At 40.3% G+C, this 25,124-nt stretch overlaps 2 protein-coding genes across 3 annotated transcripts; one reads left to right on the top strand and one right to left on the bottom strand.

Moving 5' to 3' along the window:
- Positions 1–3,512: 3,512 nt before the first annotated feature.
- On the top strand, positions 3,513–14,413 carry tnnt2e (troponin T2e, cardiac). The gene is made up of 14 exons (XM_071503082.1): positions 3,513–3,532; positions 5,113–5,136; positions 5,767–5,784; positions 6,102–6,116; positions 6,615–6,635; positions 7,283–7,304; positions 7,403–7,463; positions 7,944–8,060; positions 8,154–8,231; positions 9,254–9,367; positions 9,487–9,599; positions 9,783–9,873; positions 11,980–12,017; positions 14,226–14,413. The coding sequence occupies exons 7-14, from the start codon at positions 7,419–7,421 to the stop codon at positions 14,263–14,265; spliced, it is 636 nt and encodes a 211-aa protein (XP_071359183.1). The 5' UTR covers positions 3,513–3,532; positions 5,113–5,136; positions 5,767–5,784; positions 6,102–6,116; positions 6,615–6,635; positions 7,283–7,304; positions 7,403–7,418; the 3' UTR covers positions 14,266–14,413.
- Positions 14,414–14,534: 121 nt separating this feature from the next.
- On the bottom strand, positions 14,535–25,000 carry LOC139635590 (dynamin-1-like protein). 2 transcript variants are annotated; one of them, XM_071503072.1, is made up of 19 exons: positions 24,791–25,000; positions 24,127–24,268; positions 23,506–23,552; positions 23,349–23,420; positions 21,792–21,878; positions 21,272–21,434; positions 21,029–21,149; positions 20,487–20,618; positions 19,623–19,829; positions 19,289–19,409; positions 18,940–19,095; positions 18,748–18,837; positions 18,541–18,633; positions 17,903–17,956; positions 17,504–17,584; positions 16,685–16,816; positions 16,475–16,584; positions 15,634–15,793; positions 14,535–15,522 (listed from the first exon to the last, which is right to left on the bottom strand). In XM_071503072.1, exons 1-19 carry the CDS (start codon positions 24,890–24,892, stop codon positions 15,466–15,468), a joined length of 2,127 nt encoding a protein of 708 aa, XP_071359173.1. In that variant the 5' UTR covers positions 24,893–25,000; the 3' UTR covers positions 14,535–15,465. The 2 variants fall into 2 exon arrangements, with proteins under 2 accessions (XP_071359173.1, XP_071359174.1); XM_071503073.1 differs by lacking the exon at positions 17,504–17,584 and having other exon boundaries at positions 24,791–24,991.
- Between the last annotated feature and the right edge of the window lie 124 nt (positions 25,001–25,124).

Here is a 25,124-nt window from a genome sequence, read left to right as displayed (position 1 = left end):
TTACAGTGTCAGCGAGAATTTGATGGTAGAAGGCTGATGGGGAAAGGTCTTGAATAAATTTAGGCTCTTAAAACTCTGTTTTTCTACTTTTCTACTTTTCATTTGGCTTCAGCAGCACAAAGCAGCCCTGTGTTCATGTTTCTTAGAAACAAAAAGAAACAACAACCAAAAAAGAAAACTTCACAAGATCAATTTTATTTCCAGTCAAAAAGTCATTTGAAGCAGAAGTCGTATTTCCACTTTCTGACCTCAATTTGAGCCGATCATGACAAGCACTTGAAGGCAGCATTCCTCCCCAGGTGTAACTCATCTTTCTGCCTCCAACAATAGAACTGACAACCCTAACCAGTCATACAAAAGATATGTGGTCACGTGACAGACAAGGCTGTATTAAGTATGCTTTTTGGTGGGGTGAATGATTGAACTTGTCTCTGCCTGGATGTGAAAGAATACGACCTGAACTTGCTGCTAATCCTATCTCTTCCTCAGGGATATCCAGGAGGTAAGAGCACGACCATGACCTGTGGGTGCATGACAGTAAAAACGTCAATAACATCTTTCATTCATTGTCTTTAACTCTTTATTGATATACAGATCATATTTTGCAATTTTAATGAAAGCGTGTCTGTTTTTTTAAATCTTGGATCAATTCGACAAAACCTTAGGTGAGCTGTGCTGAATAAAATCCATAAAATCCCTCAGCATGATCTAACATCTAGCTGTTAACTCATACAAAGCCATGAATGCTGAATTAAATTGGCTAAGACGTTGCCTAAGTAGACTCTTAAAGATTTTATGATTGGCTTTTCTTTGATGTATTCTGATCTGAGCAGTGCATCTGCTGGTGAAGAAGGTGCTAAGCTCGCCCCTGAGACTGCCGTGTTGGTAGCATGCTTTGGGCTTTGACATAATGCTGCCTAATGCCGAAACCAGCACCCGCAACATTCCTGCCACTGTCAGATTGTGTGTTATTCCACAATTTCAGCCAGACAGGGACTGACCGCATGCATTAAAGCAAATACACATTTAATACCCCAACCATGACAGCCCTCATACACACACTGTGAATTCTTTTTGGGTTTCCAGTCTTTGCTTTTCTTCAGCCAGATGGTATTCGTCTATTTCTCCTTTTCTGTCTTTCCCAGCCTTGCTCACTTTCCCTTCACTTTCTCCCCTTCACATTTCTCTTTCGACGTAAGCCGCTCTATCTGATGACACAAGTGACAACCACACTGGGACTCCAAGCACCACAATATTTGAATTTGAGCAGAGATGTAACAGAATTTAAACAGAAGCATGACTTTGGACAGTAACCATATACAGGGAAGGTGTAAATATGGCATGCAGAGATTGAATGTGCAGCTGGTCTGTTGAAATGACTTGGGGGGGGAAAAAAAGAATAGGACTGTAGCCAAGCAGGAGGAGGAGGGGGGAGGACGGAATTGGAGATGTGGAGCTAATTTTCTTTATTCCAACATCACCCGTCCAACATGTATATGAAATATGTTCCTATTATTACCAAAAAAAAATATAAAGTATGGACTGGTTTCTATGATGAGGAATATGTTTAAGAAGCAAGACAAAGTCCTGAGAGGCATTGTTATAAAAATGTTCCCCAACCAGCAGCTGACCAAACCGCAATGACAAAAATAACCTGTCTGAATGTGGGTCCCAGCTCTCTGATTTACTGTGAGTACGCTGAGGTGAGCCAAACCCATTGTCTGGAGGAGTAGCTCCACACCTGTTCAAGAGCACGCTCTATTATTCTTAAAAATAGACCCTTGCTCTCCCCCTCTGTTCAGCCCTTACTGACACCAGTTTTTATGATCTGGTGATTTATAAGCATGTGGAAAATACATGGTCCAAGGGACTGTTGTGCACATCATATTCTGATATGTAAGGAACCTAGTGATACCAGAGCCTTATTGAATTTATCCCTGTCACCTTGACCCCGAACTCCCTGTTGTTCTTTTTTGGAAGTTACGGAGGCTAGATCGAGTATAGTTACACACTTCCTTATATAAAGATACTTTATATAATTGGACTTGTTCCCATGCATATGAGCCTATTGTATTTTCTTTGTTTTGTTAAATGATTTAGCACTGCACTTTAATGAAGCTGGAGGGCAGATTAAAGGATAGTAAAAGAAAGACTTAGCTCAGCATAAAGACTGATAAGTGGATGGAAACACCCAGCCAAGCTCTGCCCAAAGGTTAGAAAAGTTATATCGTGTTTATCTAATTCATACAATAACTGGCCCAAAAAAAAAAAAGTTGTGGTTTTACTGTGGTCATTTCGTACGAGATAACCCTGATGACATCACCATGACATCATCAGGCTTATTTTCTTATACTTTATAAATCTCCTTCCAGAGCCACAGAGGACATTACACAGATTGACTAGTACTCCTCATGACAAGTAAATTGAGCTTAATGGGTAAAATTGTTGGAATGCCCCTTTAATGAATCAAGTAAACAGAAGATTTAGAGACTGTGCTGAAATCAAATGGAACTGTTATGACGGAGATTTCTTGCAGCGTACCTCTTCAAAGTCTTTTGAATACCTGGAAAATTGTTTACGTATCAAATCTAATATGATATGCGCGGCTTCAGAAACGTCAGGGCGTCCCTGAAGAACTCGTGTAGTCCTGGTAGTTTCAGTGCTGTTCGGACTCCAGTCGACTGCCTGCAGCCTTGATCAGTGCCAAGAGGAAATGGCTGAGGATTAGGCCTGGAGCTGTTTAAAGCCCTGGGCCTCTGCTTGCAGTGCCCATGGTGGAATCATTTCAAATTCTACAATTGCTCCAATCTCCCAGCATGTAGCCAAGGTTTTTGTTTTGTTTTTTTTTTCTTTGTAGGTTTTGGTTTAGTTGTTTGCACAAATGATAAATGCACTGAAAGGAGAAGAAAAGAAGAGCGATACAAACTGTCTGTCCAAGGGAAAGAAATCTCAAGAGCTCATAGAAAAAATTGCAGTTGATAAGATAAAGTGGAAAATATCAAGAAGGCAAACAACAATACAAATCACAGCAAGAAAAACATTAAAATACAAAAATAACTGTGAACAGTCCTAATTACATAGAGCTCAAGAGAATTGAGTAATTGTGTGTATGAGTGTGTGTCGTTTTAACAGCTGCATTAAAATTCTGTTACGGACTCACAACAAAGGAATTCATTAAAAATGAATCTTCTGTGTGGAGATTTTTGATGTTTGCATTCACTCTCTGCTTTTCTCATTCAGTTCAGGTAATTTCAATCCAAGATGTCTGAGGAAGTGGAAGTAGAGGAGATGCTGTGAGTGCTTTCCCTACACCTTTCAAGCATCTCTCGTGTTTTATATAGAGAGCTTGTTTTGACTTGTTCGTCCAAAAGTTCAAATCTTCACCTGTTTTCTTTTCAGGGAGGAAGGTAAGTAAAGGCTTCAAGAGCATTCACTGTGTTTTTAAAAGCAAAATGTCACTTCCAAGCTTCCATTTTGAGACACGGCTGACCTGATTGTGTCCACTCAGAGGTAGAAACCCAGGAGGAGGAAGGTAAAGGCTTCTGCACGGCTTGTGTGTGTACTGTCTTGTTTCCGGTGTGTCTGCTGCTGTTAGTGTCTGCTGTCAGTGATGAAAACCATAGCAAGCTTGCTGAATGTATTTTCTGTTTGAATGTTAACACTTCATTTGTCAACACTGATCCGTCAGCTCGTGTATAACTGTCACTTAGTATCCAAATTATCTTCATCCCATTTTTAGCACTGATACATCTGTGTGTTTCAATATTCTGAGTTTGCATGGAAGCTTTTCTGATTTGACTGCAAGTCAAATTTGATGCACTCATATTTTAATACTAATAACATTATATTCAAATAAAACACTATAAAAACTTATAAAAGCATGGAAAGTAAATAAGCACACTCACAAGTAATGTTCTTTATGCTTTTAATTTAGTAAATTACACAGGGAAATATTTGACTAGTATTTGGCAGCTATAGTTAATAGCAATGCATTGTTAAAACCAACAGTTTGACTTTGGGTAATATGTTTATTTGGTTTCCTGCAAAGTTCGGTGAGAGGACTGATGCCTGTATGCTGAGTATGTAGCTACAGCGAGCATCTGGTTAGCTTAGCTTACCAAAAAAACAGAACAGGGAACAGGTAGCCTCTGTTCAGGTGCAAAAATCTCTTCTCATTTTTAGCAAGTAAGTGTTTCTCCTAACACATTTTTGGGTCACAGTGGCTCGTGACTCCTTAGAAAAAAGTTTCAGCTTTCAGATTTCTGAGTTGGTTATTTACGCCAAACGGCAATTTTCCCCTTGAAACTTTTGGTGGTGTAATTAAAATAATAAGAAGTTGTTGAGGGGATGCCGTAAGATTAACGGAGGTAAAATTGTTCAAGAATTCCCCCCAAAAATGCAAAAATTAGAGAAAAGTGCAAACAGATTTTTGTAGCAGGATGTTATTTTTTTCTTCTTCTCCTAACCCATTCATCAACAAACGCCCCTCAGATTTCTCATCTGATCTGGACTATTTTTCTTCAGAAAGATTACTTGTAGTTTTGAACGCAGGACTTTTACATGCAATATGTTGCATTGATGTATTGGTATTTTCCACCACTGATTATCACTGGATACTATCGATTTAAATGACATGAGGCAAACAAAAAAAAATGACATTTTCTCCTGTTGTTCTGTTATGCATTGAGATTTTGCTTTGATGTGTTTTGTATTACAAGGCTCACAGACTCAGTATGTGATCAGATCATTCCCTGTTGTAGCTTTGTTCAGAATGAATGCAGACACCAGCACTGGTTTTTCAGTGTATCCCAAGAGACAATATCACAGTGCTCAGAGTTTGACCAAATCCCAGCTGCAAGCCGTTTGCCAGCGTCTCACTGATCCACTAATCCATATTTTGTTCACTCAGTCATAGACACTGAAAAAGGAAGGTTTGTATGAATTGTTTTTGTCTGTAAATAATGCCTTTCTTTTTTTTTTTGTCTTTACTTTCACACTCACTATTATTGTAGTGTAGTATGTGTTTGGCACCATGCCTTCTTTTGTCATGCTTTTTGGCTAACAATAACAGGTTTTGGCTTCATTAATCTTTGTTATGTTTTTGTTATGTAGAAGAAGCTGCACCTGAAGTAGAAGGTAATTCTCGTCTTTTTTTTTTTTTTTCATTTCTCTATGTGCCAGTAAAACTGCTGTTTGATGGAATAATACACGGCATTGCTTGTGCATTATATTACAAATTATATAAAAACTCTAATTCTCTTCAAATAGTCTCCATCTGTACATCACAGTAAATATTAAATTGTCTTTTCAATCACTTTCACTCACTTCAGCACTTCACCATTCATTTAACTATATCAATATTAGCCTTTTCATGTTTAGTGTTCACTAATCACTGCGATGTTTGGCTGCCAAGGAGACGCCCGCTGAGTTAGTATTTGATGAAATCATTCCAAAATGAGATATCCACTTTGTTTAAAGTGTGACATCTACTCAGAGAAAATTACTGTTTGCCTGCAAGAAAAAGTCCCTGCTGATTATTACTGTTGAAACTTTGGCTGTATTATTCATTCACAGACACAAGACTGACATTTCAGAGGATTTAAACATCTGTAATCTTTTATTTAATTTAAATATTTTGTAAAACTCTTCTCTTCATCATCACCGCATATAAAGCATGTATTTACTTATTTTAAGACAGCAAAAAGAGGTTGTATAAAATGTAATACTTGCATCTAATTAAATGTTCATAATTCCACACCACCTCAGACCCTCCCACCAATGAAGGTAATGACTTTTTCTACTGTTATATTTTATTGTGAAACAATAATTAATAGGCTTCTTGTAATGGCTTGAACGCCAGCTGTTCTATAGTGCAAACTAATGTATTGTTTTTGTCTATGAAAAAAGTAGCATTTTGATTTGATGTTTGACATCTTTTCTTTGACTTCAGCATGTTCTGACTGAACCATTACGCTAGGTAACATTAACATATTGCAGCTGAATCGCGCCATGAATATTTACTGATGAGCTGTTCTCCATTTCTTCCGCTGATCACGATCGCTGTCACTGATCATCTGTCTGCACACACTGCCTTCACAAAGAGCCTGCAGAAGAAGGTAACATATGGTGTCTCTGTTCAAACTCTCATGCATGGTGTGACTAAATAACACTTTATCACTCCGGTTTGTGCATCCCATCTTGTTTTACAGTCATTTAGTTAGGGCAAAAAAAAAAACCTTAGTGCTGAAATATTTGTGGGAAATAAGAATAGTGTTCAGTTCCCTGTTACAGATTAATTCACATGTGGTGTAAATGCCTTGCTATTTTATTTATTCTAATAATACACTCATAAAAGAACTACCCCTGCTGTCTGTGCTAAGCTGTCATGGCTTCAAACCCCCTCGAATACTTACATCATAACAAAGTATGACAAGGCAAACAGAAGCTGTTTAGACTTTCCATTCCTCCCTCTGACAGGCATGAAAGTTTGTCATATCAAAATATATCAAGCAGATATCTGCTCTGAGTGAAAGAGTATTTACAAATAATAAAGTAAAACTATTTGCATTCTGCCACTGGTGCACTAACAGTTATTTTATTGTCTCCTGCCGTAGAGTCTCCAGCTGCAGATGAAGGTACTGTGACCTGCCGAGGAGGCCTTATGGTTAAAGTTTGTGATCATTACTGTAGTTTAACAGGAATGTCTGGTGTCCTCAGCTGTCTGTTAGATGACTGCTGCAAACCACAAAGTGCTGTACAACACATGCTCACAAACACTGCCAAAATAAAGGCTATGTGGCATTTCAAAAACAGCTTTTGGAATGCCATGAAGAAAAACCCCTTTTCAGACCGAGTGCACTGAATTTCAGTTTGCTGTTGCTCTTTCAGCCACACATGCTGTTCATTATGTGACCACTGCACTGGACATTGTGCATAAAATAGCAACAGACAGTGCATAGACTAAATCTATTGTACAGAATCCAGCAAGTAATTATTCGCAGAAACAGTACATTTGTTAGTGTGTGTTCAGTGTGTTTGCTTTCTATTGTTCCAGTAGTGAGAGTCAGTCATTAATAATCTTCGCCTGCAGGAGAGAATCAGGCTCAGTGGGTTCTGTCATTTTATTTATCAAGGATCAAATTTTTACCACAAATAAATTGTCTTGTTAATAATAATATGTTAGTCTTAAAAACTAAATAGATAAAATAAATACATTTGTATAGAAGATTTTAAAAATATACTGTATATGATAACTGTGATTATCCCCTTTTTACCATAATAGATGACTCAAAACCCAAGCCGAAGTAAGTCTTTTGTCTTTTGATTTTGAATCAGTTCATATCATCTAACTGGTGACGAGTTGAAGTTCCTCTTATTCTAACCCAGTAATGTTATATTTTAGGGCGTTTGCTCCAGCTATGACTGTGCCAAAGATACCAGAGGGAGAAAAAGTCGACTTTGATGTGAGTGATTGATGCCATTTTAAAAGAATAGTTTGACACTTTGGGTTTTTCTTGCTGAGTGTTAGATGAAAAGATCGATATTTCTTTTTTTCAAATGTAAATATGATGCTGGTATAAGCAGATTAGTAGCTTAGCTCACCACAAAGACTGGAAACAGGACATTTTTACACTTTAGTTTTTGCACAGGTTTAATAAATAAGATAGATTAGAGAGCTTTAGAGGACGTGTTTAATTTTTTAACCTTTTTACAGAGCGAGGCTTGCCGTTTCCCCCTGTTTCCAGCCTTTATGCTAAGCTAAAATAACTGGGTGATGGCTGGAGCTTCTTTTTTAATGCACAGATATAAGAGTGATGTTGATTTTCTCATCATTTTTGAGAATTAAGTGTCTGCTAGTTTAGTGTCAAGACTTTCTAGGCATAGATGTGACTGGAGGTCCTCTCGAGTAGAGACACCACAAATGTGTGTGCTCGTGACTGCAGGACATCCAAAAGAAGCGTCAGGAGAAGGATCTGGCTGAGCTGCACTCTCTGATCGAGGCCCACTTCATTCAGAGGAAGAAGGACGAGGAGGAGCTCATTGCGCTCGTTAACAGGATCGTAAGTCTTCCAGGAAAGCATGCTAGATCCCTGAAGTGATGCCCCACCCAACAATTACACTGTGTGTGTGTGTGTGTGGACTTGGATGTGCAGGAGAAGCGTCGTGCTGAGAGGGCTGAGCAGCAGAGGGTCCGTGCTGAGCAGGAGAAGGAGAGGCAGGCCCGCGTTGCTGTGAGTAATCACAGTCATCTCATCTTTCTCAGAACATGACCCTGTATACAACAAATAAATGACTGGCACCCTGTAGTTTCACCTACCTTCCCAAATGCAGTTAGGGAGCCAGGCATGTGTGTCTCCTGGTGGGCAATCTTCTGTGGCTGCAGAAGTGGCGGATACAAGCTCCTATGGGAATAGTCTATCCGTTATGTTTTTCCAGCATTTCCTCTTTTAATGTGATTCACTGTGAAGCACCAGAGAAAAGAACATTCTTGATAATATGAATGTGCTATTCCAAGTTTACTAATTTCATTCTACGAAATTGTCTTTTGCAGCTTTAATATTTGCTGAGACGACCTAGATTTGGATCAAATTTAAGTCTTTGCCTTTGAAGGACTCTAATTTATGATTTCTGTTACAAATTATACACTACGTTAGGACTGCTGTGTAAAAATAATGTAACCCTAAGATGGACTTTTCTCTTTCTTACTTCAAAGCTGCACTTATCAATATCTTTATAATAACAATGGGTCAAACAGCTGTGTAATATAAAAGGAAGAGAACTATCACCAAATTCCTCCAAGTTCCTCTCAGCTATACGGAGCATTTTAGGGTCTGTCAGCCCATTGTTTTTGGTTCACTCTCACTCTAGCATTGTTTTCGACTGCTGCAGCCAGATATACACTGCTTACCCATCAATAAAGGCACACAACTAAAGTTGGCAACTAGCTAGTGCACACAGTGCAGCATTTAGCATCTAAAAAGCCAGCAACGGAATTAATAAATTAATAAATGGCAATTAAGCCAGTCAAAATAAAAAAGTAATAATATGATAGTGTTGTGTTTACACCATGTATCCACTGCCCCCAAGTGGCCAAACAAATAGGTAAACGTGTGTAAATGTTGAAATCAATATGAAACCTATTGTCATGGCAAACTGATTTTCCTGCAACTACAGTAAAGGTTGTTTAAGTCTTCCAAAGGTGAACAGGTGTGTCTTTTCCCTTCATGACTGCACTGAACTATTTGTGCTGCAGGAAGAAAAGGAGAGGAAAGAGCTGGAGGAGGCACGGAAGAAGCAGGATGAGGATGCCAAGAAGAAGAAAGCTCTTACAAACATGACTCAGCAGTATGGCGGAGTCCAACAGAGGGTCAGTCATCACATATGAGCGCACATGCATTTGAGTTTCATATTTTCCGCTTAGTTTGTAATGAAAATGTTGCTTCTTTCTTTTTTGTTTTCTTTCATCCTTTTAATTCTCCCATCCAGCAAGATGGCAAGAGGGGAGCTAAGAAGCAGACGGAGAGAGAGAAGAAAAAGAAGATCCTGGCAGAGAGGAGGAAGCCTCTCAACATCGACCATCTCAATGAGGACAAACTGAAGTAAGGACACTGAGTTTTTACTAAGCAGTTATTTTTCACAGTTCTGTAGACAGGCTGATGGCCACATTTCCAGTCTGATGCAGATGATTTGTTTGAGTATAAACTGCCATCAACTTCCCATCCCCAGTGTCACAGTGCCTTTGAGTTTTCTGTTTCTTTACTCCCCTGGTTTTTGCTCAAAAGGGAGAAGGCCAATGAGCTGTGGCAGTGGCTGATGACGCTGGAGGCCGAGAAGTTTGACCTCAGCGAGAAACTGAAGAGACAGAAATATGATGTAAGTGATTTGCCCCAGGATGTTCATTTGCCGATTGCGCCGTGAAATTGCATAAGTGAAAACCATTTCTCTACAAACATACCTGCTTTTAAAACAACTGTGTCGGTGTAAAAGTTTCAATAATGTTTGACATTGGGAACTACTCTCATGTCTGTATGGTAAAGCTGAAGCTGCAGCTAGACTAGCAGTCAGTTAGCCTAGCTTAGCTTAGCAAAGACTGAAAACAGTCAGTTAGCCTGGCTCTGTCCAATGAAATATAACCTGTATAGAGCTACTAGGCTGATTTTGTTACCTTTGTACAGAGCCGGGCTAACTGTTTCCCATCCTAATGCTAAGCTAAGCTAACTAGCAACTTGCTCCAGCTACATAATTACTGTACTACAGATACGAGAGTGGCATCAATTTCCCAAAATAATTCAAAGTAAGTAAGGTAAGTATTCCCAAAATGTTTTACTTTTTGTTTATGGTCTTTGTTTGCAAAATAAGGACATTTTTAGGATGTGATTCTTAGTGTTTGTTAAATAAAAATTAAAATCAATAAAATCTTATGGCATGCCTTTAAAAAGTTAGCGTAGCTACAATTTAACTTGATTTGTGTTCTTACATCAATTTAGTTCATTGGGTGTAATGATAAAGTGGTGGTGCACAGTCCACAGCCCTGAGAAAGCCACAGAATATGACGGCTGAAACTACTACGCCTCTAATTCTAATGCAAGGCTGTCATCAGGGTACCTATCTAAAATGAATGTGACCTGACTTCCAGATCAATGTTCTCCAGACCCGAATCAATGAGCAGCAGAAGTTGTGAGTAACTCTTAATGAGGAGAGTGAGCCTCTTGGTTGTTGTGTAGTTTTGCAGTCCGTGTGCTGAAGGGTCACAAACCGAGTCTCGGGCTGCAGGAAGCAGCCGAGCGACACAAACAGAAGGTGAAGCTGTGTCTTGATGAGGGAGCTTGCACAAGATGGCATGTGGTTGTATTTAATCCAGGAAGAGAAGTCCCAAAAGTCAGATACTCTACTCCTACAGCTAGTATGCACCGTTTAAAGGCACCAGAAACATAAGACTAATCAGATATTTTAGGAAATGATTTGCTTTCTTGTCAAGAGTTACATGAGTATCCATACCACTTTTATATGTCTGGCCAGCAGCCCCGGTAATCTTAGCTTGAAGGCTGACAACAGGGGGTAACACCAAAGCTAATAAAATCCAGAATAAACAAACTAACCATGCACAGCTCTATTTAAATGAGTGTTAATGCTGTTTTTTTATTTGTAGCTGCCAGCAGTGATAGCTTTGCAGCAGTGGGTTGCAGCAGTGGGGAGGTTTTGTAGCCAATAGAAATTCCTGATATCCCCAATTTGAAATTCCAACTTGGACAGATGATGTTCGATGTTTTTCACCAGCTCATTTGCTGTTAATTGGGCTGAATTACATGATGTAAACACTGCATTAGAGGTAGGTAGCCAGGCTAGCTATTTCCCCCTGTTTCTAGTCTTTATGCTAAGCTAAGCTAACCGGCTGCTGCTGTAGCTTCATATTTAGCAGACAAATTGGTGGCATCAATTTTCTAGTTTAATTAAGTGAAAAAAGTCTATTTTCTAAAATGTCATATAATTGCATTAATGTGTCTGGAGGTGCGAGTTCATGAAAAACAATCTGAGGAAGATGTTTGTGTACCGTTTAAAATCTGATCCAAAATAAGATCCCCGTGTCTTTAGATCATATTTTCATACTTACTTTCCAACTTTTGACAGCTATAATTTGATCTCGATCACATTTTGCTGCCAGTGTCTCATTACTCTGCTGTAGCTGAAAGGGACATTTTGACTGCTCATGATACAAGCACAACCATATCATAATAAACTTTGCAGTTCTGAACTTCTGTGGCCAAACATCTGGGATTTAGTTGACTGATAGCTCAGTCAGAAGGAAGACAAGAGGTGAGTCCTGATCTGGAGATGAAATCCCAGCGAGTCAGGTGACCATGTCTTGCCCTGCTGAGCCCCTCTTTAGGACCACGAGGTCCGCTCTTTGGCTCAGCTGGTGTCCGTCTGTCTCTGCTGTTGTCTGTGTCCTAGTCAGTCCTCCATGTTTGTCCCCCACAGATCAATCTGCTCCAGGCTCGCTTTCAGGACCACCAGAGGTAAGTAGCAGCCACCTTTGAACCACACCTGAGATTTTTCAGGAAATCTCAGGTGTAGTTCAAATCAGCGCTCAGTCTTTTTCCTAAAAGACACTGATGTAGTATTGAGCTGGTTCTCATTTAAAGAGCCTCGGGAAATCTTGAGTCAAATCATTTTTCCTGATCTTTAAAGCAAAATTTGATATTTTATGCATAACTTTCGCTGTCCTAGAACATGTTTAAACTGTAACAGCTTTACAGGTAAATAAAATTGTATTAATTCCTCTTCATCCAGTATTTTCAGACCTTTACCCAAGGCCTTTTAAAGTCACATCAACCTACTTAATATAAAGTGGGACCATGTGACAGAGTTTTTCTGAGTGAGTTGTGAGCAAACTGTAGATTAACATAGTGAATATAGTGTAGTAAAAATGTTTCTAACTTTGTACATTGCAGATCTCACCTTCTTATGGCTGTAAACATGTAAAAAAACAACAATTCTGATTTTAACCTGTTTGAGACAGCCGTAGAAAAAGTAGTAGTAGAAATTCTGTGATGTTTTTTTTTTTTTTTTTTTTTCTAATGCAGCCTTTTTGGGGCATGCGTGCAATATTTAATTATACTTTTTTTTATTACCATCGTCTGCTGGATTATACTCTCCTTAATATTCTTTATTCTCTTTTAACTGATGTAGCATCTCTTCTCCATTCATCTATTACTCAGCCTCCCTCTTTATGTCTTCATCTAAGCAGGCTGAAAACATTGCGGTACTGATCCGCAGTTACATTAGGGCTTTGAAGTTGGTAAAATAGAAAAGCTCTGTGGAGGTTTGAACGAACATCCCGAAAGCAGACAGCCTGGATTCCCACATCAGCCATTTGTTCTGCAAAATGACAAAGCCAGACACTCAATATTTTCAGTAGAGTATCAGTTACAAATTTTGAAGTCTCTTGAAAACTTTAGTACATAAAAGTTTAAGGCAGAAAGAAAGCAAGACATCTGTGTTGAATTTGCTGGTAAGTGTTTACACTCTGCTTTTCAAGTCAATTATCTGGTGCATTTAACTGCGGTTGCATCACATCTTATTGGCAAAGGTGCAAAAAAAAAAAAAAAAAAAAAAGACAACAAAGACAGCGTATCAAAGGTAAGGCAGCTGATGAGAGGACGAAACCTTCATTCGCCAGCTGTGATCTGTGTGAAATCGTGTGCTTTGCCCTCGTCTAATTGCATGATGCTTTGGTGTTTGTCCTCTCCTCATTTATCCCTCCACTCCAGTTCACTCTCTTCTATGCCAATGTAATTTTCTTAATGAACACTAGAAAGCTTATAGGGCACTACAGGGAATATGTATTGATGAAATGTTATCTGTTCATGTGCAGACAAGAACGTGTACTGTCAAGTGATGTTATACACACATTTGTCTGGGTAATGCTTCTTTTTTAAGTGACTCAAGTTAATCTGAAGCAACAAATATCAAAAACTTTTAAGTACCAACAGCTATTTATTTAATCTTTGATCAATTAGTTCCAAATTAAAATCAAACCTTCTCCATTTTAGACTATTTCATTTCAGCAAAGTTCTCGTACAGCAGCCTGTTAACATTTAACATCTTGAGGACTAAACTTGGGAAAATTTAAGTCGTAATTGTATGGAGACTTCAAAATCAAATAAATAAGACAATATGAAATAATCATATGATAAGAAAATATGAAATATCACCATGAAGTTGTTAAATACACCAAAAAATGAAATCCTTTCTTTCCCCAAAACTCTCCTTGTTGTGAAATATTATTTCATCCTGCATATTTTCAAGAGTTGATTGCAGATAATTTTTATTAAAGTCCAGAATTTTTTGTTGCAAAATGTCCTTTTTCCAAAGTCTGTTTTTTTCATTTCACAATGCCAATTTTCTCAAGTGACTGTTTCATTTAATAAATCGTATTTTCATAACAGCATCGCTATCTGTCAGTCAGAGTTTTAAAAATGTAACTGGATTATTTCAAATTTAATGGTTATTTATGTAATTTATTCACAATAACATTTAAATGAATAATATACTTTTATAATTTCTTATTTATTTTATTAATTTTTAATACCGTATTGCCAGTAGTATCCTAAGATGTGATACCCAGCTTCTGACACATACTGTGACTGTTAGGGGCCCACCTGAGCAACCAAAGAAAACTGTAACAGACTTAATTATTAAATGATTTTTGTCTGACTCCACAGCGCCAAAGGAAGAGGCAAGGCCAAGGGCAGGCTGAGATAGAGGGGAACCTCAGCAGGAGTTCTCCGAAGAGACGTCTGAAAATGAGCAGCACTGTTGAATCTGATGACTGTAATGTTCGCTTTAACAAAGACACAGTGCTGCAAGAGCTGGGCATACACATAATCAATAAAAAAACTTGTGCTTTTGAGTCATGTAGTCACATTTTGAGTCCTGTTTGTGTGGCTTATGTTCGACTTACCTCAGAAACATCTTTTTTTTTTTTTCCACCAGTCCCCACTGTCCCCACATATGACTCTAAATCACTCCAGTGGCAATAAAATGTCTCTATTTATTCTTTCTTGAGGGAACCATACACAGAGAACCACAGTGCACTATAAATTTCACATGTAGGCAGCGATATGTAAACATAATTAAATGACCTACCGCAGCATGCTGCGATAGTGCTCAGAACATTATCCACACACTTAAATAACAGATTAATAAATAAAGATTTTGGCAATACAGTGTCAAGATGATGGCCTCTCTATACAGTACAGTGTGGTGACAACAGTGCAAAAAATAAACTGATGGCGTATGTACACAAGTCGGAGGACTAACATTTGCTGCAAGTCAGGAGCAACGTACAGTATGTATAGTAATTCAGTGAACCATTCCCTGCTGTGTTATTACACTATGACTTGTGAGGTTCCACAGGTTCTGACACATGACAGCTACTCCTAAGGATTAGGGTGCAAATGAGGGGCTGTATAATATTTTTGATTTTTTTTTTTTAAATAACCCTGGAGAGAAAATATTTCTCCAAATGCATTGTGGAGCTGCCAAAATGCCATCAAAACTTTCATTTTTACTTAACACAAAAGTCAATTTCCATACTGGTTAACCACAGTCTGTCAAAAATGAAAAGTACTTTGCCTTTGGCTGCACTCTTGATTCCGCCAGGAGCAGTGGGTGGCAATTATAGTTTCTAAAATTTTACCTTAGTTAACAGAGGCAGTGCGTTTTCATATAATCAAGACAACACCAAGCGTTTTAAATAAACTATTTCAATTAACTTACGTTTCTTTCAGGTAGCTTGTGAGCCAAAATCATACCTACTGTACGTCTGAGCAGGGATCAGAACAGTGCATTTTCATGGTGGCAAATCCAAAACTTCAAGTTCAGACATGAGTGCGTGGAGCATCGGTCCTTTGGACATGGTGATGAGATAACAGATCAGGTTCAGCTCCCTTTGTTTAGTTTTCACCACAGATGTGTTTCCCGGATCTCAGCAATCACCTGGCTGGCTTTCTGCAACGCCTGTGTGCAAGATTTAAAAAAAAAAAAAAAAAGAGAAATACGTTAAAATGATGGATAAAGGAGCTTCAATCCATCAGGGAAAACTACACACTACAAGGTGGAGTGTGTTACCTGTAGCATGTCTGCGGCCTCCTTGCGCCGCTGGGCCATATCCTCCGACTCAGTCAGCAGATCATTGAGGAGGCCAGATTTATACAGCTGGCCAACAAGCTCGCTCTGGAGGCTGTCCTTCACATGGTTGACCAGGAAGTGCATCACTGCCTTCGGCACACTGCGGCAGATAGAGGGAGAGAGGAATCAAACAGAACAGATGGTTGAGAACAAGGCAGCAAGATGGCCTGGTGATTGTGTTGTCCCCCAGATGGAAGGCTCAAGTTTGACCCAGCAGATGGTTGTGCCTGACGAAGTATTGAGTTGAGTTAAATACAAGCTAAATACGAGGTATGTGACCCTGTTGAGCTCTAGGGGACCCTACACCCTGAGAATATGGCAAAAACTAAAAACATCCTCTTTAGTAGGAGGTAAAAGAGGATCAAATCAAGTCAAATCACAAAAAAACCCAAATTCTGGTTGGTAATATGTTATGGTTATGTTATTTCCAAGACGGTGGGTTCATTTGAGGTCTAGTTTTAATCATAGTGTGAAAATATGGAAGAGAAGACATTTTAAAATAAAGCACTGATAATAGTAGTAGTAATGATAGTACTTATCTTATTGTAAACACATCACATGAAAAGACCAAAACCAACATGTTGGTCCATCTCAATACTTTTTAACTTCCCTTCTCTGCCTGTAGCTCTTAGCCCATTTGTTCCTACTAACGTAATAAATCAGGCTTTAGCTATGTAGACGGTGCTTGTTAGTAGGATCCATACATCATTGGTTCTTCATTATAATCAAACATACAGAAAGTCACCAAACCTCTGCTTTATAAATGAGTTGGTGGGCTTACCTGTCCTGGATATTCTTGCGGACAATCAGGAAGTAAGACTTGATGAGGCGTTCGATGACCTCACAGTCCCGCTGCTCACGTGATGACAGCTTCCTGGCGACTGGCACAGGCTGGAGGGAGAAAGTGCGGAGAGCATTTTAATCCCTTGGTCACTGACAAATACTTTAATCTTCATACAGGGGCATGCTGATGGGCTAATGTTTTAGCTACCACATCAAGTAGGTTGACGGCTCCTTTAAGGGGGCTTCCGGGTCCAGAGCCCGGGGCTTCCTCTCCTTTCTTCAGCATCCCCCTCCAGTTCCCCGTGCCGTCCTGCTCGCCCTGGGGTCCCGCTGCTTGGGCCTGAGGGGCCAAAAGAGGAAAAATGAAGACAGATAAACATAATCATAACAGCACCTCAGTCACTAACTAACAACGGCACCCTTTGCTTGTCATCAGGGTTCACAGGGAGAGGGTGGTTAGGGTATGAAGCAAAATAACCTTGACCGGGTCATAGGCAATACTGCAACCACAAGTCAAACAGGCATGGACACAAAGAGATTCAAGAAACTTGAAGCTAAACATTTAAAACTGGGCACAGTAAAGCCTGTTGTCATTCTCCAGCAATATGCATGTGCAACCCAAAAAGGCTGAGAGAAATGCACAAAGGAAGAATTTCAACTGTCACACAACCTCGCTTTAGTAAGAACACAGAGACAGAGCAACTGAAGTATTACAACACTGGAAAAGGAAAGAGAGGGGAGGAGAAGGCATTTTCTGTGAGACAGGTGGACCAGCTTTGGAGAAAGACACTGTAGAAAACGTAACAGTTGTTAGTGCAAATCCACACAGGCTGGGGGAAAGCAAACCAAGAGCACGGCATCAGCAGACAAAGATCAGAGTGCATGCCAGCAGCCCATGCCATCCACCCATCCATCCATCAACCCACCCATCCATCCATCAACCCACCCATCCATCCATCCATCCATGCCCCACTACCAGCAGCACAGCCAGTCAGGCGCAGAGCCAGTGAGCTGCGTACGTGCCCACCTTGGCACCGTCCATGTCTACTCCAGACGCAGGGGGCTCGCCAGAAACCACAGTTGGGCCAGGCGGGCCTTTGCCAACAGACTAGCAGGAATATGAGAGCAGGAATGGAGAGAGAGAAAAAAAACAACACTGAGAGGAAATGTGGAAAGACAGAGGAAAGGAGGCTGGCTGTCAAAAGTCATTTGCGGGGAGGAGAGGAGACACTCTGAGAAAGAGAGAGGAGATGTGGGATAAAATTCCTCGATGGAAACTATCCGAAGCACTTGGTTCACAGATCCTCATCCTGTAGTGCTATGAGTGATTAACGCTGCACAAATCCCCTTTATACTCGGGACACTGCAAATATTAGCACACATAGGCTTCTGTTATTACATTTTCAAATGAAGTTGTTTTTTTTACCTTATCCCTGGGCACTGCAGTGGGCAGCTCTCTCATCCTGTTTCTCCTTTGCTCCTAAAACACACAAAAACAGATGTTGGTACAGTTGCTGGTTTGGGCAAAATTACTTCAACACATCCTTGGAAAGTATGGAAGATAATTTACTGGAAAACACATAATGAAAGAAGTTATTCTACTTCTTTACAAACCATTCTGCCATCATTCTCATCATTTAACAGTGTAAAGCTTTTTCTGGGTTTAAAATAAATTAAAGCCACATGTATTCTTTAACAGACTGATAACGTACTAGAATCAAAGTGACTGAATTTGAACAACTTGAATAAAATATTTGACACTAAAATTTCCTAGCTAAATTTGTGAACCACAAACAATGCTTAAAATCAGGTGTTCGAAATTGTAAAACCTGAAATTATCCAAAAAGATGGGAAATTAAACAGCAAATAGATGGTTTTCAAAGTAAAATATTTTGGCTTTTATTTACTTCCATAAATTCAGCTTGAATGGCATTTAATACTTTTTAAATACCTAATTATAATAATATGTAATCCCAGGCCTACAAACAAGCTATATCAGGTTTGCAGCTCTTTATTCTGCCATGAAAATATTTGTATTTTAGGGTATTTATCTTGAGAACTAACCTCTATATTGTTATTCATGACCCCGCAGGCATCTGCAAAGTCAGGATGTTTGGTGTTGATGTAGGCCAGTTCAATTGCAACCAAGTTGTGAACCTGTGACAAGAAAGGAGGACAACATCAGTCATCAGTCAGTTCAGCCTCTTGTTGAATCACAGCAACCCTCAGAGATAACGACAGCAGAGGATGAAAGCACAAATGCAGCAGTACCATCTCATTGGTGATAGGCAGTCTCTTCCTCAGGAGGGAGGTGACCACTTCCACAATGGCCTCATGTAGCTTAGGGAACCTCTGCAGCTCCTGCAGAACAAAACAAAAGGAATGTGAATGTCTGCGTGTGAGGGAAAGATAAATACACATGCTCCTTTCTTTGACGGAGAAGATGTGAGCAGAGCTCGTTACCTGTGTGCTGTAGTTGCTGCAGTGCTGGATGATCCTCTGCATCTCCTCGTGGACCAGCTCCACGCAGCGCAAACTGGGCTCCTCCAGGCGCTTCACCTGCTTCTTCACCAACAGCTCGAAGGACACCTCAGGCACAAAGAGAGACGGACGCGGGCCCTGGTGCGGGGAGAGAGGGTTAACATTTACCCAGAGCAACTTGTGTTGGGAGAGCAAAAAAACTAAAGCACTAGAATAGGCTGTTTACAGAAAAGGTCGCGTTTTGTTGTTTTACAATAGCTCATGAGATGAGAGGAGAAAGTGCGGTGACACTAATGATGTCACATTTATGAGATAATCCAGCAGCACTCACTGTTGCGTTCCTTATGGCTGTTAGGATATCTATGGTGCTGAGTCCTCCCAGAGGATCCACAGACTCCAATGTTCTGCCAAAAGTCTCGTGGAATATGTAACAAATCCTGGCTCCACCGCACCTGAAAAATAGCAGCAGGGGGATATTAGCTGTGATGCGAACCCCGTGGCCTTCTCTCCTGTCAGCTCTTCCTTCACAGAGGCTGTGCGTGCTTCAACTTACAAGTTGTGTCATATTAAATGATGAAACCAATGCAGTTGTTTTGCTCATTTTCACTGCTCTGGATCAACAGCATCACCATGTGGCCGAGCGGAGGAGAGGCACCCGTACTCACAGTTCTGCCGTCTCGATGTATTTGGCCGTGCCCTCGATGGTGTTGCAGTACTCTGTGGCGAACTTGGTGATGAGCTGGAGCAAGGTGGCACTTTGGTCTTCGACAGGTTCTCCATAGCTGCTGAGCAGGGACTGGTACTGGGCTGCCAGGACGTTGATCCGTGTCTTCAGCTCAGGGAGACAGTCTCGGATGTGATGCATCAGTAACCTGACATTAAGACAGCAAAGGGCAGAAGGTTCAGTTTTTATGCAGATATGTTAATTACAGTCAAGCTATTGTCTAAATGACAGACATTAGCATTTCCTCTGACGGCTGATCAATGCCAGGCCTGCTTCTGACATTCAACTCACTGATGCAGACAGAGCGCCATGTGTCCTAGTGTTAAATCCATGTCTATACAGTGCAAATTTATACATTTATAAAAAAATTTGCAAATTTATTAAAAAGCAAAAACTGAAATATCACATCGATGGAATTGTTCAGACCCTTTGCTTCTACATTTGACATTTAGTTCAGGTCACATCTTGCTTTTTGCACAGTCAGTGATGTTTATTCATATTTTTATGAAAAATTATCAAAATAAAACTACTCTTGAACCCTTCTGATCACATTCTGTTCTCTTCTGAAAGATGACAAGAATCTGGGAGTCTTGTGTTATAGGTTAAAGTGAAATAAATTTACAGACACACAAATATGTTGAAAATAACTTTTTTTAGTATTAATTTCCTTTGACTTTTCTGTTTCTGTTTTTTTTTTTTTATTAAACTGTTCTCTCTCAAAATAGTTTACAGTGATGGAAGCACGAGGCTTTGTGCTTTCAGCTCTTGTATATTTTGTCATAGTAACGTTTGTGAATACGTTTACCTGTTAAGCGTCCTGGCCAGGTATTTGGTTCCGTTTCTGTTGGCGAGAGATGGATATTTCTTCTGCAGGAAAGCATATTCGTCCCGAATGGCATCAGCCACAGATTTTTTATTGTTGATGTCCAACTGGCTCCTAAAAGTTCAAATTCAACAGCACAAAACTGATATTTAGAGCTGAAAAAAAAGAAAAATAAAACCTATACTGAACAGAAGACCATCTTACATTACGTATGTATCGTGGTGTCTAGTTAGATATGAAAAACGATTCTGACTGAAGTTAATCATAGTGAACTGCATAATAAAGGAAGGTGGAATTATCATTTAATCATAACAGTATTAGAACAACCCACAATGTGATTGCACTGATAAATCAATATAAAAAGCAGATAATGATATTGCATTAAAAATGTATTAAAGCACACTCATCTCTACTGAGCCTCTCGTCTCTATAAGTACACACTCATCTCTCTGGTATGATTAATGGGTAGCCTAATCTCATAGTGTATTCAGTACAGTAAACAGTAGCTCAACAGCTGTTCAGACCTGTTGACTACTCCAATGAGGCCCAGTTTGACAGGTATGACTCTGCCCATCAGCACATCCATAGCATCAGTACCAGCGTCCATCAGGTCCAGCTTGGTCACCACAGCCAGAGTCCTCCTGCCTGGTGAGTCACAAAAATGGCCACTAGCACTCATCTCTTCACCATTTACTGTCGAATTAAACAGTGGAAAAGTCAGACAATAAATGTTATTATAATAATGTCCGTCTCTCCATTTTTCTTACCGTCAGGGTCGACCTCCCGGGCCACCTTGAGGGCCTCCGAGGTGGCCATGTCTGTGTTAGCAGCCGTGACAGCCAGGATGATGCAGTTGGGGTTGGAGATGTGCTTCAGGATTAGATCTCTTATCTGAACCTCAATGTCCTTAGGCTGATCCCCTACAGGCACCTGAAAGGAACAATACCAATTAAAGGCAAAGTCACAGCATGTCTCAATTTGATTCATTAGGAACTACAGCAGGGGGATTTCTCAAACCAACATGTTCAACCAGAGGGAAGGAACTAATGAGGCTGGAATCGAAGCCTGCACACGGTTTAGAAGCACTGAGAGCGAGCTGATAATTCCCTGCAGTCTACAAATATCTAATACACAAAAGCTTTAACTAGACAAGGACACTAACACCAGCGACCAGGCATATCTGGTGAAGCATGGCTTTTAGGTGTTTTTCGCTTTCTACATTTTTAATGAACAGTTGTTGCAGTGTTGATCAAAGCCTTGAGGAGGAGGAAGTACAGCATGTGTTACCTTAGTGATTCCTGGCAGATCCACCAGTGTGAGGTTGACAACGTGAGGAGAAAATATCTTCAGATGAATGGGTTCATCGCTGATCCCCTGCAGAGGGACAAGAACAGAAAAGATGTGTACTGTGCACCTAACAGCTAAACACTGTTTTACAGAACATGGTAAAACACAAGAGCACAATCGATGCCTTCTGCCTGTCAGTTTGGATGATGATATTCTAGGTAACATTTGGAGGTGTTAGGTGTTAGGTCTGAGACTGCGATGTTTGAAACTATGTGGATGAAGAAAACTGTCGCCCACTGCTGACGAAAACAATTTTTAACCCATTACTTAAGTTGTAACTTCTTTTCCTAATCCAAACAAAGATGGTTGCTGCCTGGACAGGAAACTTGGGATCCTTTTTTTTATTGTGCAGCAGATTTCTTTATCCAGGTTACAAAAGTCGGGAAATAACTTCAGAACGCTTGCGTGTTTTTCAAACATCTCTGGGTATTTATTTTTCAGAAAAATTGTTGCTTAGCTCTGCGACTCGGACGTAAAGCTCGTACATGACAGGCTCAAACTGAGCTTAGGTGTCTGCTATGGATAGCCAGAGGGGCCGATGGGAGGGTGGGGGCCTATTAGGAGTGTTGTGACTTCCAGGTAGCCAACAGAATGGAAGTATTGCTAATGTGCATCTCTGGCCGGGGGAGGCAAATGTTGTCAGCTTGCTATCTGAGAAGGTATTGCTACTCAAGAGTAACGCTACTTGGTGTGTCTAACTGTAAAAGGGTTAGCGGCTCAAACTGTTGTTTGGCGACAGGTTAGTAAGAAATGTTCTCTGGTGGACAGAAACACTAGGTCCTGGAGAGACTGCTTTGTTCAGAGATATGAGCTGAAATGAGATTTGAAAGATTGTTGGTGTAGTGTCAGCACAATCTAAGAGGAAGGGTCTCACTGACGCTGATGTGCTTTGACCTTCTGATGAGGATTATTGTAATTCTACATACGTGTCAGTCACTAAGCCCTGGTTCACCTGCTGCTGGTGCAGAATGTGCGCCCAACTGGCAAAAGAAAGAAGAAATATATTTTTCATGTGCCAGCCCTCCATCATTGGCTGTTACATTAGTTAAGTAATGGTTGCCCTAAAGTTTTGGTTTCTTATATACATTTATATTCATATAACTTCGAATATATCATTATTTAAAATCTTCTCATTACTTCAGAACTCCTTGACCCCTTGTTCCATTACTAGGTCATCATGCTAATCTTTCTTTTCTATCACACACAGGTGTCATGTGTGTTTTTTAAATTTCTTTCTATTTTGTTTTAAAATGTATAGCATTTAGCTTCACATCTTTAATGTGCTTTGTAAGAAGCTGACGTGTTTGATCATACCAGAGAGCGAGCAAACTGGATTTGCTGCTGCTAATGATATACGTCATAGATCAGTTTCCCATCAACAGCAGTGCCTTGAAACCCAATCATTTGAGATGTAAGCCACAGCGGGTGCAGTAAATTTAGTAGGTCTGGATTACAAAACAAACAGAATGGCCTCTTCATCCTCCATCCACATCTCACCTTATTATTCCCTGATATTCGCTCCGTCTCATTTTCAATTTCTTGCCTGATTTCGTCAAAATCTGTGTAGATCTGTGAAAGGGAAATTGAAAAATGTGTTAGGACCAGCAAGGACAAAGGATTTTAATTAAATGCTTTACATCACACAAACCCATACCTTATTTTTTGTGTGAAGAAACTTGCCCCACTCCTCGCCTTCTCTACCTGTGAAACACAAGAAAACAATAGGGGTTAAAGTATTCACTTAGCACTCTTAAGGTGGAAGAACGCAGGTGTTTAACTACTCCGGGGACGAGGCAAAGCAAGCACCACTAAGATAAGACAGTAAGGACAGACACCTGACAACAGTTACTAGTCGTGTGAAGAAGGGGACTGTAATGACAGGCTCAGCTTTGTGAAGGAGAGACCAGAACTAGGACACTAATTCAGGTTATAAGAAGACAACTGTATTATGCACCTTTGTGAAGCACAGTGCTTTGTCACACCCTGGCATCTGCAAATGATTCGAAAAACAGTGGCAGAGCTTTAAAACTGGTCCTTGCATACTGAGGACCAGGAAATTATATGAAGACATTTTTTCAGAGCGAACATCAATAATTATGGACATATTCCCTCCATATATGTCTATAATAACCTAAATATTGTGCAGGAGTAAATATGAAAACTCTGCTCCGTTATATGTGAGCATCCCACCTTGCCATGTAAAAGAGGCTATATCCAAAACGGTGGACTGCTTTTCTGAAAAAACTGCTGACATCAGAGGGATGCTGATACCTACCACTGTCGTCATTTTTCCTGGCGTCTCCAGGATCTACATGGACCAGCTGGAGGATGAGAGGTCGCCTGGTTACGATGCCAGTCCCACGAGGCAGCAGGTCCCTACCGACCAGGCTCTCCAGCACAGAGCTCTTCCCACTGCTCTGATGACACAAAATACAGATAGAGACATGAGTTAGACGAGGGTAGACCAGGGACTGTATCTACCTTTGGAGTTAAAACACTAAATCCAGCGCAGTCCTGATATGGCACCATTGTGGGCCCGGGATAGAAACAACACAGCTAATTGCACCTGTCTTCTCCACAGGCATTGACCTGGTTAAGCCAACAGAGGTTAGTGTGTGGATGAGGCTCTTAAAATAGCAGTGATTGAGGGTGATCAAAATAGATTTCACTTCCACTGCCAGTGCAGACTTGCAAATGAGGTTTGCACCACTCCAGTTAAATATCCAGAGCAGAGCTCCCTGCATCTACAATCGTCTCTGTGTAACCTCAGTTCATTCATTCTGGTATCTGAATAAGTAGTATTGTACTAATTCTCCGCGGCTAGTACACATCTGGTCGTAATGATATCTTTATCCATGCATACATGTCGTTAAAGCAAGGTTATCTTGCTAGCATGACAGCTGCTATATCACAAAATGCTGACAACCACAGCCTATTACCTGGGTCCCGACTACTGCTATCTGCGGCAGCTGTATAATATCCGCGCCCACTGTGTTGAACACATCTTGGAGCTTGTTGATAACGGGGATGAGAGCCTCCATGCTCACGCTTTATGAATAAAATTAATAAACTGGTTATTTTCGTGATGGAGCCAAAGTCATTCAATGTCCCACAAAAGCCACCATTGCAACAACACCCACTGGACGGGCGAGAGAATCTGTGCGGTGGTGGGAGTTGTAGTTCTCCTGTGGGGGACAACCACAGCTAATTCACGATAAAAGACTACAAAACGTCTGCTCGGGAAAATAACGCGAGCGTCTATTTTTCTCGCGC

This window comes from Trachinotus anak, unplaced genomic scaffold (assembly GCF_046630095.1).
Source record: "Trachinotus anak isolate AG129_WGS33_773 ecotype Australia unplaced genomic scaffold, CSIRO_AGI_Tana_v1 ptg000018l, whole genome shotgun sequence".
In the NCBI taxonomy this organism is placed as follows: Eukaryota; Metazoa; Chordata; class Actinopteri; order Carangiformes; family Carangidae; genus Trachinotus; species Trachinotus anak.
The sequence above is the reverse complement of the archived record's forward strand: the minus strand, read 5'-3'. Positions and strand labels throughout refer to the sequence as shown.